The 19,165-nt window shown below is 32.9% G+C and overlaps 1 protein-coding gene and 1 long non-coding RNA gene across 3 annotated transcripts; both read left to right on the forward strand.

Annotated features, from left to right (window-relative positions):
* Positions 1 to 11: 11 nt before the first annotated feature.
* On the forward strand, positions 12 to 2,973 carry LOC110936101. 2 transcript variants are annotated; one of them, XR_002589719.2, is made up of 3 exons: positions 12 to 519; positions 1,414 to 2,626; positions 2,728 to 2,973. It is a non-coding gene; the product is annotated as an uncharacterized LOC110936101 (long non-coding RNA). The 2 variants fall into 2 exon arrangements; XR_004890322.1 differs by having other exon boundaries at positions 1,418 to 2,626.
* A 1,602-nt stretch (positions 2,974 to 4,575) lies between these two features.
* Positions 4,576 to 5,962, forward strand: LOC110934533. Its single transcript, XM_022177513.2, has 3 exons — positions 4,576 to 4,679; positions 5,325 to 5,562; positions 5,696 to 5,962. Exons 2-3 carry the CDS (start codon positions 5,341 to 5,343, stop codon positions 5,801 to 5,803), a joined length of 330 nt encoding a protein of 109 aa, XP_022033205.1. The 5' UTR covers positions 4,576 to 4,679; positions 5,325 to 5,340; the 3' UTR covers positions 5,804 to 5,962.
* The last annotated feature ends 13,203 nt before the right edge of the window (positions 5,963 to 19,165 follow it).

Genomic DNA, 19,165 nt, shown 5'->3' on the forward strand with positions numbered 1-19,165 from the left:
TGTAACATCCCGATTTCTCATGAGATTAAAATATATTTGAAATGCATGTATTAAATCTCTAAAATGAGTTTATATTGGCGAGATAGGAATTCGTAACATCCGGATTTTTCATAAGGAATAACATATGTTTTAAATAAACATATACACTCCTTAAAAATAATTTAAAGGCGGGTGAAATAGTATTTTATAAAAATACGATAATACAGTTTATTATAAACGGAGTTAAATGGCCATGAGTGAGAGGAGAATAAAAGATTGAATCTATTATTTATAAGATTGTATGACTTTGAGGACTAAACTTGGTAAAAATAATAAATGAGGTAAGAAAATAACAAGTTGCAATGAAAAGGAAATAAAACAAAAAAAAATAATAAATAAAAAAAAGGTGGAGGTCGAACCTTCTGGTTCAGGTCGCAGGAAGGGAAAACCCCCTATATGGGGGTCAATTTCTCAAATTGAAGAAGAATTAACGAGATTGGAGCTTGATTCTATCATCCTTCTCGATTTCTATGGATAATGGTAAGTAATCCTCTATGTTTTGATAGTAAAAACTCATGGGTTAGGGTTCTTATGTTTTATTGTTGAATAAAACTGAAATTTTATGGTTTTGATGCTTGACTTCTGGATGTAGAAACCTTAATCGATATATTAGAAAGATTAGATGTAGTTTGAAATCATTTATTTATATTGCATGTAAAGATTTAACTACTAAGTTTAACAAATTAGAAAGGTAGAATGAAAAACATGTATATTTGCTGACACAAATGTGAACAGAACTTGTGAATCTAAAAACAATAGTGATTTCATTTAAAAACATGAAAGATGGTACAAGTTGGGAATTACAAAGAAAGTAGACATCCTTATGGGTGAATTGAGGGTGTGGGAGTTCATAGGAGTAAAGAAATGGTGAATCTTAGTTTATGCCCACAAGGTGTTTGATTAAATGCCCAAACCAAAATAAAAGTAAGATTTTGAAAGATTTGTCATGTTTTCTTGATGTAAATGATTTACTAATAACAAATTGATGTTTAGTAAACCTAAAGCTTTAGTGAATCTAATGGTGAATGGGATTAACATAAAGAACATATGTAAATGTTAATATCGCTTAATCACCCAAACGGATCACTTAAGTGAATGGGTTAATTGGGTTGGATTATAACTAAAACTTATACCTATTGGTTAATTGATGAAATTATGGTGAAAATGACCCGTATATTATGACCAAACACAAATGCGGGATAATGGGTCAAATGGGCGATGATAAACGAATTAACAAGTTTGAGGTAAAAAAAAATAAATAAATAACGTTCTAGAACATATGTTTGATGATGGGTTAGATAAATACGTAGGTATTATGAGATGAATGCCCATGCTATGTGTTCTAATGATTTGCAAGTTTGATTTGCTGTCAAGATAGGTGAGATAACGTTTGGATGTCAACGGGTCAAACGGGTGATAAAGCAACAACACTCCTACGGGCGAAGGTGAGTGACTCGAATGTGTTTGGATTCGAATTGAATTAAATAGTATTCTTGTTAACTTGAAACTTTATAGTTAAGGTGGACGGTGTAATTGGGGTTCGATTTAACAATAACGTATTGTTTTTATTATGTTTTTGGGGTTTAAAACCACTGAAAAATAGTGCAAATTGTTAATGGGTCGAGAGACCAAAGTGCTGAAAATTCAGCTTATTTCCATATTTTTACCAATCTTTAAAAATTCATAGTAAATCAACTGAATGTCCGTTCGGGGCGTATTTTATGTCCACGGAAAGGTCTCTGAGTCCCCGTCACTAAGAATTTTAGTTTGAAGTGAAATATTTATTGTAAATGGGGGAAAACACTGAACTACTAAGATTGAAAAATATGAATTTTATAGTACTTGCATAATCTTGGGGAATTTACAAAGAATCCATTGGATGTGATTTTGTTATTGTTGTAAACCTTAATGTGATTATATATATTTACATGAGTTGAAATGAGTGATTCCTTGAATATGGGGTATGCATGCTAAATTAAGAAGTCATTGGTGTTGTGACCCGTATGTGCAAACATACGTGATTATTGAGTAGTGCTTATAAATGAATGACACTTGTGTCGTTAAACATATGTGACCTAATTGAGTATGTTATGAATACATACATGAATTTTTAAGAGTAGGTTAAGTAAAATGACCGTTGATAAGCGTATATGTTGTTTAATGAATTACAATATAGTTATGCGACGGTTTACTATTTTATTTATATTGCCCGGATTGCTTTAATAATGGTTTCCTTTGAAGTGCCCTTGACTCTATGTTAGCAGGGATATACATGAGATATGGATAAAAGGCTCCCGGATTAGAAAGGAGAAAATTACGGAATGCATGACTTGAGATAATGAAGTGGAGGCTCGACGTTGTTTTGTTGGGCGTCATGAGCATTAAAAAAAACCTCCTTTATGTTTGATACAAAAAAAATATAATATTACGAGTCCTCACTTAGCAAAAGCTAATTTTTTGTATCTTCAATGTAGGTGATATGTTTGAAAACAATGAACGGATAGACAAGTTATGAGAAACAACGGGGTGGCTTGAACCGGTAACATGCAAGAAGAAAAGAACTCAAAAGTCGTTCACCAATAATCCGGTTCACTCAATATATTTGTCATTGTTATGATTACCGTAGATATATATATATATATAGAGTTTCTCGGTCGAGGCTAATGATATGATAATGTTATATGACAGATTCGGGTGGTAGAAAGGCGAAAGTGCTCAAGTCTTGGAAGCGGGTCAACTATGGAAAGATTTAGTGATGATTTATTCACTAAGTATATGGGTTCTTATCGGGTCAACTTGACCTAGTTATTTACATTTTGGAGTTTAACTTCAGTGTTTGTTTTAGCTAAGCGCTAGTATGTCAATGTAGTAGTTGGTTATGTTTGTTTTATAAAACTTTCGACTTTGGTTATTAAGCAGGTTTTGTCTTCGTAAGGAATGATCGTTTTGCAAACGGGTCATGGCGAAATTTTCTGAATGGGCATTTGTAAATGTTTTATTAATCCGAATATGTGGATTAATATATTTATGGAATAATAAACTTTATTAAGTAAGAAAAAAAAATCTGGGCCTATTTCCACAAAGTAATTTAATATTGTTTTTAATGAGTCGGGTGTTATAAGCCCAAACCAAAAAGGTTTATATTAATCATATACATATATTTTCTTTCTATATAATTAATTAAATTAATGTTAATTTATTAATAAAAGTTTATTTTTTTCAGGACAAGATGATGATACTTATGATCTAACGATGACGAAGGGTATTTGTCGCTAAATCGGTTATATTCTACGTTCTTATTCTATAACAATGTTTCTCTTTGATGAAACTATGATTTAGCTTTCTTAAAAATGTCATATGATGGATGCGTTTTTTTTATGTTCTTTGTTTCCAAATTTTTTTATATTAAAAGTTAATTTAGGCTCCATTATCTACTCAATCACTACAAAGTGCTCGTTGTCTTGTCAGGGAAGACAATCACATTCTTAATGGAGCGTAAGCTAAAATTCTTTATATGTTAACGTGTATCTTTTTTAAATCGTATTATTAGTTAATAAAAAATATTGATGGAGATTAGGAGTGTGAACAAGCCTAGAGGCTCAAGTGTCGAGCCTTAACGACCCCAAGTCCAAGCTTTGGCTCATTTAAGCGAGCTCGAGCCGAGCTTTTAACTCGTTTGAGGTTCTTCTCAAAATAAATCGAGCCTGATCCGAACCGACCCTGAACTTTGGGTTTTACTCACGAGCTGAGGTCGAGTTAAAATAAGTAGGCTCAAACCAAGCCGAGCTCAGGCTTGGCCCGACTCGTTTACACCCCTAATAGAAATAAGTGCATAACTTGTATCCTAACATCTCAAATTATGATTTTACATATATAATTAAAATTAGTAAATTGTTAAAAGAAAAAAAACCAAACTAACATGAAGATAAAAAATGTGAAATATGTTGGAATTAAAGCACAAGATGACACGTTTTATCAACCGCCCCCTTCACCAATAAAACTACATCTGTGTAACCAATAGAAATTAGCTCTTCATCAGATAATATTTAAATAATAATAATAATCATAATAATAATAATAATAATAATAATAATAATAATAATAATAATAATAATTCACAAATAATTGTAGCAAAACTATAGCAAGGTGTTAAAAGCAAAAGAAACAGATAAGGAGATGCAAGGCTTGGATCAACTAAATCAATAAAAGATACTGTTAAAAATAACCTTCTTAAAAATATATTTATATTAATACTGTAACTCTAAAGGTTGTTGTTAGTAAGACCTAAAATAAGTTTAATATTATCTTTTATGTTTAATTTCTTCTTCTTTTTTCCTATTGGTATTTTAGATGTAAATAAACTTCAGCCTCGAAGATCTCTTAATAGATTTCCTCTTAAATAATAATAGTTATTAATTAACGAAAACATAAAAGAAAAAAGCTCACCGTGAAAAATTTAAGCGGCAATTTTTATACAGCGGGAATTAATTAACGTTTTAACTTTTTTCATCATATGTACTCCCTCAAATTATTAATTAAGGTTTTAACTTTCTTTCGTCATATACTCCCCCAAATTAACTGTTCATCATTCCGCCGTCATCGATAATCATTTCCAAGCCCCTCAATAATCTGCAATCTTTGTAAGTTATCTCCAATCTCTACCTGCAATCTTAGTATGATGATGATTGTTCTTCGTATTATAGTCGATGTTTCTTCTTTTTTAGGTTTGACCTTGGTTCTGCTACTAGTTTTGTAAAATTTTGATTTTTTTTTTTTTGATAACTTGCTTAATGATTGACTTGCTTGATGATTGTTATAAGTGGTTTAAGAATAAGTAGTTTTATTGATTTAACTCAAACCTCAACTGGTCTTCTTGTCTTATGTATGTAATTGTAAAATCAAGTTTTTTCTCTGATTAGTTTTTTGTGACATCAATTGAAGATAATGTATGATATAGTTCCCTGATTATAAAATGAGTGTTTCTCCCTTGATTCGGTTTTTATTTGTAAATTGATTGTTGAATGTGACTCAATTCACTTCAGTTCAATTATTTGATTTGGGTTGTTTAAAGCATTGGAATATATTAAAGTATCTTAAGCATGCATCATGTGATGATATATTTTATTTTTAATAAATATGCTTTAGAAAAAATATATTTGTGAAAAACTTCATGGTGTGGAATATATATTTAAAGATGGTGGAAGTGTCATACTCAACTTGACCTCTACTTGTCTATTTGTCACACACAACACATCACTTTCCATATTGTGTGTTTTTTTTTCTAGAAATCAAGTTTTGAAAATGTCTGAAAAGAAAAAAAGAGGAGTTTCCAAATGCAAGAAAAAGCTTTTGCATCCCGAAGAATGCACTGTTGATTTTGACAAGACGGGTAGAGCGATAGGTAAGAATGCTGGAAGGTTTATGTCCTTTATTGGTGTGGAAGTTAAGAAAACGGTTCCGTACAATAAATTCGTCAAACATGTAAACCCTAAACTATATGAAGATCTTTGGGAATATGCGAAGGTATAGCTTTCTTCCTTTTCCTTCTAATTTAGAAAATTATATTGGTTAATTTAAAAAAAAAGGCAAAAGCTTTCGAATTCTATGTTGTCATGTTTAATTCTTGTTCATGTTTATTGTTAATTTTAATATGTAGGCAACATGGAAGATTACTGATGACCTTGGAAAAACAGTTACATTATCAAAGGCGAAGAGCATAATGAGGAAGTTTCGTTACAAACTTAGAAAAAAATTACGTTTATAAAGATGAATCTCCCGATAAAGATAAAGACAAAACCCCTGAAAATGATACAAGTAATGATCCCTTTGAAAAGTACGATTACCTAGACTCGGAACTTTGGGGTTCTTTTGTTGCTATTGTTGATTGTGAAGAATGGAAGGTAACATGTGCATTTATTATTAATACTAGTCTAAGTCCCGTGTAATACAGGGGTGGCTAAACAACAAAAAAATTATACTTTAATACGTAAATAATTTATTACAGGTTTGTTCGAATATCAAGATAAATAATATCTTATAAAAATTAATTAACGATTACATTTCAAATTTTTCATTCTCCGTTCCTGCCTCCAGCTGTAGTTGATATAATGTGACCAGCTTCCACTGCCGTTCCTGCCTCCAACTGCAGCTATAATGTGACCAGCTTCCACTGCCGTTCCTGCCTCCAACTGCAGCTGATATAATGTCAATTTACACTGATAAAGAAATCTTATCAAAATAATCCAAAACAATAAAGATTTGCATACACGTCATTTATGCTAATTAACAGGTCGAAATGATTACTCTTAAGGGATAACACAATCAAACCGTTGGCAAAAAGGCTTAGCCCAACCCGCAAACACTTTTTTTGTCAAATTTTCAAGTTGTAAAGTTGATTACAATCATTATCTTCTTACTAAATACCTGTGTGTTACACAGGTGGCTAAACAGGAAAGCTAAATCATTTAAAATTGTGAAGTAAAAATTTAATTTTATATACGTTGAAATATATTTTAAGTACCCGTGTGTTACACGGGTTGCTCAAAATATATTATATTATATTTAATAGTGTTAACATAAACATTGAAATAAAAGAAATGTGTACACGGGCTTAGCAAGTGAACGTCTTGTAAATGACAAATGAATAACAAAAATCTTTAACAGTAAAGAGATAGTTATATGTATAATGGAAAATTATTCAAATAGTTCATAAATCTCTCTAACATCTCCTTATACAACTTTGGATGTTCTATAATAGAATAAACATAATACGATGTGTAAAAAAATTTCAATAAAGTGTATAAGATATTATTTTAAAAAAGCTTAGCTTTTCAATCCATGTTAATGATAACAACCATATGAAGCAGAAGTTATTTTTAGCTGGAAGTCGACATGTGTATAGTGAAAGGAAATAAGAAAAGCCACCTCATCGCATTTATAGTTTCCATAAAACACATATGTTATGATTATTAAAAAAATAAGCTCTCACACACACATATTATTAGGCCTTAAAGTTGTAGTATTTGAAAATTGCTCCACCAAGTTTTACTCATTTAACCCGTGTATGTGTAAGCTTAATTATTAAAAATAATCATAATATATGATATCTCACAGATTCAAAATTACAAAATTTAACCAAGTTTTACTCGTTACCCCCGTGTAATGTAATACACCGGTTCAAAAATAAAACATTGTTTTATCTTTAAAAAATAGTTTTAAACTAAATCCTACCAATATCAAGAACTAAAAAAGTTCTAAATATAAAAACCCATCCATTTTTTAGTTACTCACATCTGCCATAAAAAACTACAAACATTTGGCGCAAAATAGTAAACTTGTATCTTAATCTTCATAAAAGTGTTTAGAAGTCATTCTTGAAACACTCTCGTCAAACTATTTGTACAACAAATAAGAACTAAATAAGGTATTTTCCATGTGTATTACGTATGCAATAACAAATAAAAGAAAGTACTATATGAATATGATTTGTGCAAAGTTTACACATAAATTAAGAAACCAAGTACCAACACATGAATCCAAAATCACGAGTTAAGAATATGCTATGATACTTATAGTGGACATTTCAATGATTGTAAAATTTTACTATATGGAAATGCACTTTCCAAAATGTTTACAAATTGATAGCCGCTAACAAAAGGGTTTAAGATGACGTTCTTCAGTCTTAGACAAAAAAAGATTGACAACCCATAGAAACCATAATTCAAAACCAAGACGTGCACAAAAGTACAGAGACAAAGACAAAGTTAGCAATCAACAACCTAGGAGCCTAATTCGTAACCGCCAAACCCCAAATGTACATATAAGAAGTAAAATAATCAGTGCATCAGAGTTAGAATTCATTACCTTGGAATGCAGCCTATCAAGCCTGCTCACAATAAAACCTGTAAGCATGAAGCAAGATTTAGGTGAAGGAGAACGTCGGGCATGTATCAATCCAGGGATACCGTAAACATAACTTGAATAAGAGGAAAACAACTTAATGTAAACTCGTATGATGCTTAAGAATCGATTAAACAATGTCAAATATGAGATGAGTCTTACCTTAAATCCTATGAATCCACAACGTAGTCATCGAGTAAAAAAACAACTTCATAGCGAATGAAGATGATCTGAAGATGGATTGAGAGAGACGGTGGTAAAAAAATAAAAAGTCGCTAATATTCTAAATAGTTGTCCTCTAAATGAATATTTAAGCAACCTAATCAAGTTAGAATCTTTAACAGGCAAATGAGAGATACTATGAAAAGTGAAACAGGTCCTTAATGTAAGAATCTATAACTACATAACACCAAAGACCTACTAACTAACATACAAAGATGATGTATATTAGTGTTATAAAATTCATCAATTACGATGAGTCCACAAAGGTTTGGTGAAACAATAAAAAGGGTAAACAACGTAAGCCAACATACTTTCTAATTTACACGAAAACTCACATGTTAAGCAATAAATCCCTGCGTAACCATTTGCACATTCACAGATACCATTTTTTAGGCACTCCCCATTTCCGCTGCAATTGATCGGCCAGGACCCTATAAATATATTATATAAAAACAACCCAAATGCAAATCAATTCACTTAATGATATACATTTGAAAAGGGATACTTAAGTTTTCTACAACCGTGGCCATTAAAACCGAGAAAACAGTGATATATACCACCAACACAGTCACCATTAGAGTTGCATGAGTTTGGGCAGTATTCGAATGTTAAAATATGGTCTACACCACTATAAAGTTCATGATATAGCGTGCAAATCAGGTCACCTAAAATTTGAAAAAATAAAAATAAAAAAAAAGTAATAATAATTGATTGGTAAATTAATAATAATATAGGCAACAACTTTTGATTTCGAAAATTACCGTTAAAGGCAGGAAACTGGATTGGTCCACAAGCTACAGAGCATACTTTCCAGGTACCATCAACAACAACTTCCAACATATTGTTTACATATTTCTGTTGATAACAACCGTCATAGAACCTCGAACAAAGCCTTTTCGTACTAATGATGAGTCCATACACCTGCAAATACAAAATAAAAACTTAACTATAAATAAATAATAATATTATATTTCAACGGTTTTAAAAGAATAACACACCTCGAGTCACTTCGACATACCAATATATGAATAGTATCAATAAATAATCCCTTGGTCCATAAAAATAATGAATACCATACATAGTTCTTATTTAAAAAAGCATTAGGTGTTCTCTATTATTTGAGTTCCTATAGACAACAAATTTTAATGACTACGTTTCTAATATATGAATACAACTTATTACAAAATTATACCTGATTCCTCAAACACACAGATGAAGATGATCCGTTGAGGTGTTGACGATTGCAACTCACAGGAAAACACCAAACACAGATGATGATGATGATGCTTGAGAGGGAGGAGAAAAAAGTTTTTCTTGGTGAAATCCGAAGTCTAACGATGGCCAGCCCTTCCCTTCCGCAAACAATAGTTTCACCAAAAGAGAATGATATATACGTACCTGCAAATGAAAACTTCACTTTATTTAAGAAAACTCACTATCAGCGTCACAAGAAGCTATTAACCTGCATCACGCAGGTCTTCTAAATTTCTGGCATAAGGATTGTCCTTAGCATATTACAAATTAAAAAAAAATGTATTAGAATGTGTGTTTAAGGGTTGGCACAACCAACCCAACTCGTTCTGACCCGTTAACCATTTTTCAGTTATAGTATCAACTCTAGTAGGATTATGAGCACAAGTATGCAACAAAAAGAATGACCCATTTGGTATATACTTGAGGTAGTACTATACAAAAGTGCACAATCGAGAAAGAAAAAGAAAAAAATATGAAAGATTATAATTAACTCCATTTGCAAAAAAAGAATGTCCCGTTTAGTATATTACTCTCATTTGCAAAAAGAAAAAAAATATTAACTCCTTAAAACTATATGAAAGATTATAAAATTATAATACCCACCGAAACCATTTTCTTCATTTGACTCAATAAGTAGTTGCAGACTAACAAAAATGCCTAAAATGGGTGATCTTTCTCTATGTATATGAGATGTGTTGCAACCATCCTAACACAATCTAATTAAAAAAATATGATGTATTTGTTTGGGAAGCATTTCGGTTTAACACATCCATCATTGCAGCAAATACTCCAACCCTGTGATGTCCTATGGTGTTTGAACCTGGATAGAGGAAGTCAATACTGATTAAACATGATTCCATTCTTTAAAGAACTTTATACTGAAATTTTAAAAGATGATATACCTTTCTAAGTGAAATCCCAAATATTTTTGATGGCTTCACTGCTTATTTCAGATTTTGACAATCATGATCAAATTTTTAATAAGTAATGTCATTGGAGATAGTGTATGCAAATGAGTAGATCTGAAGTAAATTGAATCCTTATGATCACAAAGTTTAGGACTCTTAGAAAACTAATCAGATTTGGGGCTTTTAGAAAAACTTAGCATAGAAAGGAATTCTGAAAAAACAAATGATTTAGGTAACTCGATTTATTTGATATCCTAAATGATGAACTTACATAAATCAAAATAACGCAAAATCTCAAACACGGTCAGTTACTTTAGAAGAAAAACACGGACAAACATCATCAATCACAATTTGAGAGGATCGAGAAGAACATACCTGGTAGTTGGTGCATGAGACTGAGATTTGGGGCAATCAAATACATTAAATTAGGTTCCACAACAGAATAATCCATAAGAAAAATAATAATCTATTTGAGATTCAAAAAGGTATAACCTCTTCAACAGCTTTCTCCCTTAATCGTTCAGAGATAGATAGATTCAAAAAAGCACATGAGCTCTGCAAACAAAAAAAATCAAAATGTTAATCAGCAACAACATACAAATTAAGACAAAGGAAATTAGGGCTTTCTTATAACTAATAAAAACACACAATCAGAGCTCCAATCCGAACATATATCAACATAATCCATAACATAAGAAGCAATTGCAATAAAATACTAACTGATGATTCAGATTCAAAGACCGATGAAGCGATTTGGCGTTTGAATATCCGATTGAACATAAACTGTACATATGCGATAATAATGGAAAGGTATTAAAGGTTTTGGAGAAGATTTTCAACTGATTGATGATTGATTGCAGTTTTCATATGAATAGCATATGAGCGGTTTCATATTGAATGACGGAGAATGCCTAAAATCCATTTGCCGCTCATGAAACTGAATGAGAAAGGAGAGAAAACATTTTGCCGCCTAAAATCCCAATTCTCTGGCCAAAGAGAATAGCCAGATCATGGTCAAATAGTCAACCATTATTTTGCTTTAGTATAAGAGATAGATTATTATTATATAACTATATACACTTATTGTAATATTTTATGAAGGAAACAAGCCTAAAAGCAAAGAAAAGTGCAGAACAGAACACTGACCCTTCGCATGTAGGACGTTGTGGATTTTCTGGATTCGAGCCCCATGTTGAAAGTAGATGGAATCAGCTTGTTTCAAGTTATCCAATTTTAGATCTTATTCAAGATGACCGTTCTAAAATGTATACCGTTAGTAGAGCGCCTTTCAATCCAGTTACAAAGTTATATGAACTTAGTGAACACTTTGTATCAGAAGGAGAATTGAAAAGAACACTTAAAAAATTGGTAAGCATCTACATATTTGTTCTATCTATTTATATCATGGTTGTAAAACAAGGTTTCCAAGGCCGAGTACTCTCCGGGTAGTCGCTACAAGGTAGGCTGCCGAGCCGACTTTCTTCGACTCCGCCTAATTACTCGGAGTTGGTCAAACGTGGTCAACCTTGGCCAGAATTGGATCTAGTAGGTCAACTCGGGCCTAGTTTGATTTAAATAATAATAAAACATAATTTCTATGCCTATCATATTAAGGAGTAAATATCATTTTCACATATTTTATTATAAATATTAGTAAATTTATGTTACTTTACATATATTTAATCTCCAACAAGTAATTTCTTTATAATTTAACATGTCCGAGTACTCCCCGAATACTCTCCGCCTAGACCGAGTACTCTCAACTCCCTGGTCGACCGACTATGGAGCGTCTAGCGACTTTTGCAACCATGATTTATATTAATCATTTTTTAACTGTGTCATATTTTTAATAGTATTTAATAGAAAAAAAATTGAAGGATGCTGGTTCTTATTCTACAAAGGATGTTGTTACGGAGGTAATTGGGAAGGGACACCAACATGGGGGGTGTACACGATTATATTCAGGCGTGATTGGTCCTACGAAATGCTTGTTTTCCGAATTAAAAACAAAGAAAAAGAAGAGCGAGGCTGTGGAAACAACAGTTGGGGCGAGCCCTGGTATTTGTGGCTCAAGTCATGCGTTCGATAGTTCGTACACAGAAATCTTGGTAATATTATTGTTAAAGTTTGTTTTTTTAATTTTAATATATTTACTAAAAGCTATTGTTTGCAGTCTATTAAAAATGTGAACTTTTGGATCCTTACGACCAAGGCGCTCCTACGGTTATAGGTATGGGCCGTGTTCATCCTAGTCCTGAGAGGATTATTCATAACGACCCAATGATAGACGGTTTCGTTAAAGTTCAAATAGATAGAGTTGTTGAAGGTTGCGAAGGGATCCGTCTTTTGCCTCAGTCATGTATTCCCGACGCCGTAGAATTTTTGGAAGACGCAAAAGGAAGTTTTATTCAGTGGTCCGCAAAATCAATAAAGGTATATTATTATATATATAAAATGCTAACAAGCTTTTGCGCCAGTGAAGATTTTGGATTTATGTTTTTGCCACACAACTGTTTTAATTTTTCCTTTTTGGTGTTGGACACCTATGTAAAGAAAGCGAATGGGCTGAGATAGAGAAAGAGACCTGGAAATTTGCTACACTAAATTTTGTTCTTTTCTTTTTATTTTATGTTTCTCTTATTTTATTAGTTTTTGTCTTCACAACATACAGATTTTAAACAAAGGTGTTTCTTAAATCGTAGAACCGTCCCACCATTCTATGAGTACACTTTATAGGCCACAGGTAGCTTTTAATATATATAATTATTTTAATAACTACTTGATATATAAAAGTATCTGTTTTGGCAATGTAGTTTGATGCAACATCTGCTCACCAACAACAAACGATCCCAAATGAAAGAAACGAGTATCAAATTTACTCGAATGCATTACAAGACGAGGAGGCTTTTAATCAGCTGGTAATCACATTATTTATATATGTGTATATTTATTTGTGTACTAATATCGTTATTGGTTAATGCAGTTCGCTGATAAGCAGTTTTCTCAGAATACAACAGAGCATGTTTCTTTTTCTAAACCTGATGAGACCGTTCGTGCTTGTAAACCTACTGAGCCTGTTGTTGCGTCTAACCCTTTAAAAGAAAAAAAAACAAAAGTATTAAATCTTTTAGAAAAGGCGAGGGCAAGGCCTCAAAGCATATATGAATTAGCGCAACAACTGGCGATTCAATCTGATAAAGCCTTGTCTATAGTTTTTACTTCGCCGACAGGGATGTATGAGGAACGTATTGAAGAGACAGTTGAATTTGAGGCAGTTATACAGTTATGTGTCAACGACTGGATAAATGCTTGCTCTGTGCATTGGTTTACAATGTATGTTTGACTAGTTTTTGTATAAATATTTTATGCTATTAGTTTTTACAATAAAACTGAATGTTACTAACCTTATCATGTTTTTTTTGCTACTTATATTTTAGGTATTTATATGCAACTGGGGACCAGAGGGTTTAAATAATACCGCATATTTTCATCCCCGTAATATTGAGGGTGGTCTTATCTCAGACGATGTTGAATTTGTGATCGACCACATCAGAAATGTCATCTCTTTCCATAAGGACAAACAATGGTTTATGGCACCACATATAGCCGGGTATTAGTTTTAGTTATGTTATAATATTGTTTTCATTTTTATTTATTAAGTGTTGTTTAAATCAGATCATTTTCCTACGCATGCAGCAAACATTGGGTATTGGTTGTACTTCAACATCATCCTATATATAATACTTGGATGGGTTACCTCTTTGATTCAAAAAAAAGTTTAAAGGAGCCTCCAGATTACGGGATTACACATATATTTGAAAAGGCCATAAAACAGAAAATAACTTGGGATAAGGTTGATGTAAGTTATCTTTCATTCAAGATATTTATTAATATATTTTAATTAATTACTTGTTAATTCAATTTATTATTTAGTGTCGTCTACAACCTAACGGATGGGAGTGCGGTTATTGTGTCATGATGGCCATATATGATTTTGTGATTTGCAACAGAGAACACATGGTAAGTATATTTATACACTCAAACTTATATATGTTTAACTACAATGTATATTAAACTGTAATCTAACTTTTATCTATCTTTATGTTTTAGCTGGTAAATAAAACTAGAATGGTTCGTCAAAATTAACGAATTTGTAGAGCGTACTTTAAAGGTGTTCATATCATCTTTTCGTCATGGCGAGGAGGATGAACGAAGGTAAGTATATTAGAATGCTACTCTTTTTTAAGTACCTTTTTCTTCATTTTTTTTATAACTATTGGTTTAGAACACTTGAGTGAGCCCCGGAATAGTCTTTTTATTCTATATATGGAGAGTCAATTACACAGATGGTTAATATACTTTGACCTGTTCATTCGTTTTGACCACAAGGCCTAGGTGCGCCTAAAAGCATTTGACAAAATAGATATCTTATATATTAGGGGTTCCTACGAGTACTAAAGGGATTTGTGTTGATGTTGACTCTAGTTGGTATGACTTATGTTATATTTTCGGATTTGCTATGTCCTCATGATTCCAACCATGGGATCCTGGTTTATCTTACTCTTTAATGGTTGCTAATAGCCAATTTTCTGCGTTTTGATCAGTGTCAAAGGAATTCTAGCTAGCCGGTGGTCGAGGGGGCTTGTGGTTATCTTGGATGATAAAAGGATGTTGAAGTACCTCTAAGGAGGTTTTTAGATGCTAGTTTCTGTTTTTGTTAAACTGAATATGCTTGGATGTTTTTTTTACTATGTTTAAATGATTACTTTAGACAATGGGTCAAAATGGATGATTCGGCTATTTTAATTATATGGTTCATTTTGTTATGTTGTTTTATTTGTTTTATGTGTTTATAGGCTATTCTAATTAAAATGAAATTGAATCTAATCAAGTATTTGTGAATTAAACTAATGGTAAAATAAAATAAAGTGGTGAATTAACTTAATGATAAACTAGAAAAATATTAAATCGTTGAATTAAATTGACGGTAAATAAAGTAAATCCGTCTTATTTAACTATTGAACCGTCTTATTTGCGAAACCAAATCAACCATCTTATTTGCCCAATACCGTGGTATTTGCCCAATATTTGCATAAAAAGACGAAACCAAATCAAGTGCTTTTAAGACGGTTATATGGACTGTAGTTTTTGGTATCAATTAATAAGAGACGGTCATTTATCAAAAACTACGTTATTTTTAAAGACGGTTTGTTAAACGACTTATTTGATTAAAAAACCGTCCTATTAGCTGCCCTTTTTTGTACTAGTGCTTATATATAGGAGAAAAATCTGTTAGGAACCACCCTTTATTGCGAGAAACAATGTAAACACAAGTTTTTTAGATTTTTGGAGAATTTAGCTTTATGGTTTAGTTTTTAGCATTTAGCTTGGGTGTGGGGTTTAGGTTTTTTTTTTTTTTTTTTTTTTTTTTTTTTTTTTTGGGGGGGGGGGGGGGGGTTGGGTTTTTTTTAGGTTTTTTGTGGGGTTCAGCTTTATAGTTTAGTTTTTAACATTTAGCTTGGGGGGAGGGTGTAAGGGTTTTTTTTTTTTTTTTTCTTTGGGGGGGGTGGGGAATTAGGTTTTGGGTGGTGTAGTGGGTTTATTTTGTTGCATTCACATTGGTTCTAGTGATTTTCGCAATAAAGGTGGTTCTCGCATAAACCCTACATATATATATATATATATAGAGAGAGAGAGAGAGAGAGAGAGAAAGAGAGAGAGTAAAAAGAATATGAGAATAAGATTTTGAAGGTGTGAGAGTAAAATGACCCTTCTGGGAAATTGTTGAAAAGCGTTTCATTGAGAGAAACAGTTGTCAAGGCTTTGAGAATGAACAGGGAAAAGCAATTATTTTCAAATTAACTCGACATCGCTTTTATAGATCACTAAGACTATGCGTAACGGGCATTATATGGGCGTGAAATGGTTTGACAACACCTCAACACCGTTCATTTGGGCATTATAGGGGCATGAAAAGGGAGGGGCATTTATAGAATAATACTCAAAGAAGAGAAAAATAATAAAAAATAATGAATAAAATGGACATTAGCCGTTAAAAAAAATGCCCTTTAAAGAGTATTAACAATTATGCATGGTCTAATAACGTGTTCATAGAATAGCATAGAGGTAGATGAGTGAGATTTAACTTTGAGTGTACAGAATTGTATAAACAACTAATTATATATAATAAATGGCAAAGTGGGGTTGTCTCACAAAAAGTTACTATACTTGATTTACAAGTTCTTTTATGCATATGTATAAGTAGGATGAGCATACTTTGATATTTTTTTTGGGACATGTTTGTTGTTTCATCAGCGCTCAATTATTCAACAAAGGATTATATGAAATATTTTTTTTATATATTGTTAACTAGAGTTACTGTGACAATCCGAACTTCCGAGGTTAGTTGTAATCTCGATTCCGCGCTATTTTCTTTCATGAACTTTGCCTTGTTAACCGGGTAACCTAGTTCGGCCCATACGAATCAAATTACATACATTGTTTGGGCTTATCAGCCCATGTTTATGTTTAATTTAATGGATCGGCCCATGAGTATGTTGAATTAATGGGACAGCCCACTTAAATTATATGTATGGCCGATTAAATATATGTATGGCCGATTAACATGCTTGTTAATCCCTTAGCAGGCCCAACACTTTAACTATAACAAACCCATATGTAATTAGTAACCGCCCATATGCAATACGTGTTATAATCTAACTAAAATTCCGATTGAGCTTATAACTATAACAAACCCTACCCCCCTCACCTCTAATCCCCTGCTCGTACGAACTATAGCAGCCCCTCTCTCGTGAGATATCATTCGGTTACCAAAGATCTTGGTAAGTAAATCCATACTATGCTCATCATTATTTGATTATTTCTTATGTGCTGATGTTTAGCAAAAGTATTAGTATAATAAGACTCGAAAGTCACAGGATCTTGATATGCTTGTAACGTGCAATTAATGATGTATGTAATGTTATAATCTTTGGCTATTAATGGATGAATAGATGGCTAAGCAATGATGAAATCAATACTTAAAAGTAGTTGTTTGGTCAAATAGGGATAAAGCATGTGGTCGGTCATGTGATCACCGAATATACATCCAATTAATGTTAGTGGCGGCTTGTTATAAACTATGATAGGAATCATGATAGATACTATGGTCAAACTGCATTAAACATGGTCGGTAGTCGTCATATACTAATTTCTATGTGATTTATTTAAGGATGGGTTGTCACCTCATAATTGGACCGAACTATGGTCCAATGGTGGGCGGCGGCTACTAATAAGTGATGGCTGCTTATTCGATGATAACTTGCTAGACAACCATGTGTTATTATTATTTTGAAGTGAGTCATGTGAGTGCATTAAATACTGTCGGTGGTCAAACATGTATCAAAATTTGATATGTCGGCCACACTTAATTTACATATGTTGATGATGTGGTCCATGATGTTGATGCCCCTAAGTCACGAGATGTTTGATGATGACAGTATAATATGTCATGTATATATTCGGTCACATGATGATTTGATAGAACTTTGATGTGTGTGTGCCGTTTTGGAAAGTTTAGATAGGGACCTACATAATTGGCGGCTACTATGATATTATGCTTATGACTTTTGATGAGTGGGGTGGGGAGGCCACAAGTGTTATCACTTATAGGGCCGAGCAAGGGTCCAATAAAGGGGCGACTAGGTGTATGTTCTTATTTGGTAGTGGGCCGACTTGTTAATGGGTTGATGATTAAAATGAATATCCGTAATTAACTGGGCCGCACATAATGATGAACTGATATAGTCTTGACTTAGTGGGCTGTAGAACGTTGTTAGGTATGGTGAACACTGGATGTAGACTTATTTGAAAACTGAACGCTTGATATGTATTATACTATGATCGTAGCTAGACACAATCTGTAACAACACGTGAGTCGATTTTTATGAAACTGGTACCATTGGTGACTACTGTTAGGAACATGAACGTGTGATGTAAATACGTATGAAATCTAAACACTTACTATGTACTACGTGACTTACTGTGTACAAATGTGTAACTTGTCGATTTGTGACTGATGTGGATTGGTAACCACGATAGGGTTTGGTTGACCAACTGGGAACGGGTAACGTAACGTAACATACCGAGCAAACCCAAGGTGAGTTCATTGCACTTTTCTCAAGCATGCGTCCCGGTGGTTTGGGACAACTGGTAAATATTTGGAAGGGAAAACATTGGGTAAATAACTTAATCGGTTTTGGTTATTGCCTGGAGGGCAAGTGGGGTGATTAGTTGATAGCGCTATTAGGTGGGAAACCTCACACCGGGCCGTAAGGACGGGCGTGAACTAATTATCTGGGTATGGCTATGGTTGTTAGAGGCACACTCCTCGGATACATATGGGCACTCTCCCTAGGGTATCTAACGAAGGCAACATAGCAAACGGTCGTTAAGGGGTACCCACTCCCCGGATACTTATGGGCACACTCCCTAGGGTATCTAACATGAGAAACATCAAAACATCGAAACATCAAACATCTTAACAACAAACAACATATCATTTTGTAAACTGTTTTACTCACAGGACTGGTAACGCAACTTGGTAAACAAACACAAACCTTGAACTCACCAGCGTAGTCTGACACACTTGTTTACATGCTTGTAGGTGATTACTGAAGGAACTTGGGAGCTTGCTGTCTGATGCTGCTGGGGTGGTTGTGGTCATAGTAAACCGTTATCTTAATTTGCTTTTAATACATTATACATTGATACTTTTATGCTTCCGCTCAGTACTTGGTTTTGATTAAACTTTTCAGACGTTACATTAATTTCAATTGGGTATT

Source organism: Helianthus annuus, chromosome 4 (assembly GCF_002127325.2).
Source record: "Helianthus annuus cultivar XRQ/B chromosome 4, HanXRQr2.0-SUNRISE, whole genome shotgun sequence".
Lineage (NCBI taxonomy): Eukaryota > Viridiplantae > Streptophyta > Magnoliopsida > Asterales > Asteraceae > Helianthus > Helianthus annuus.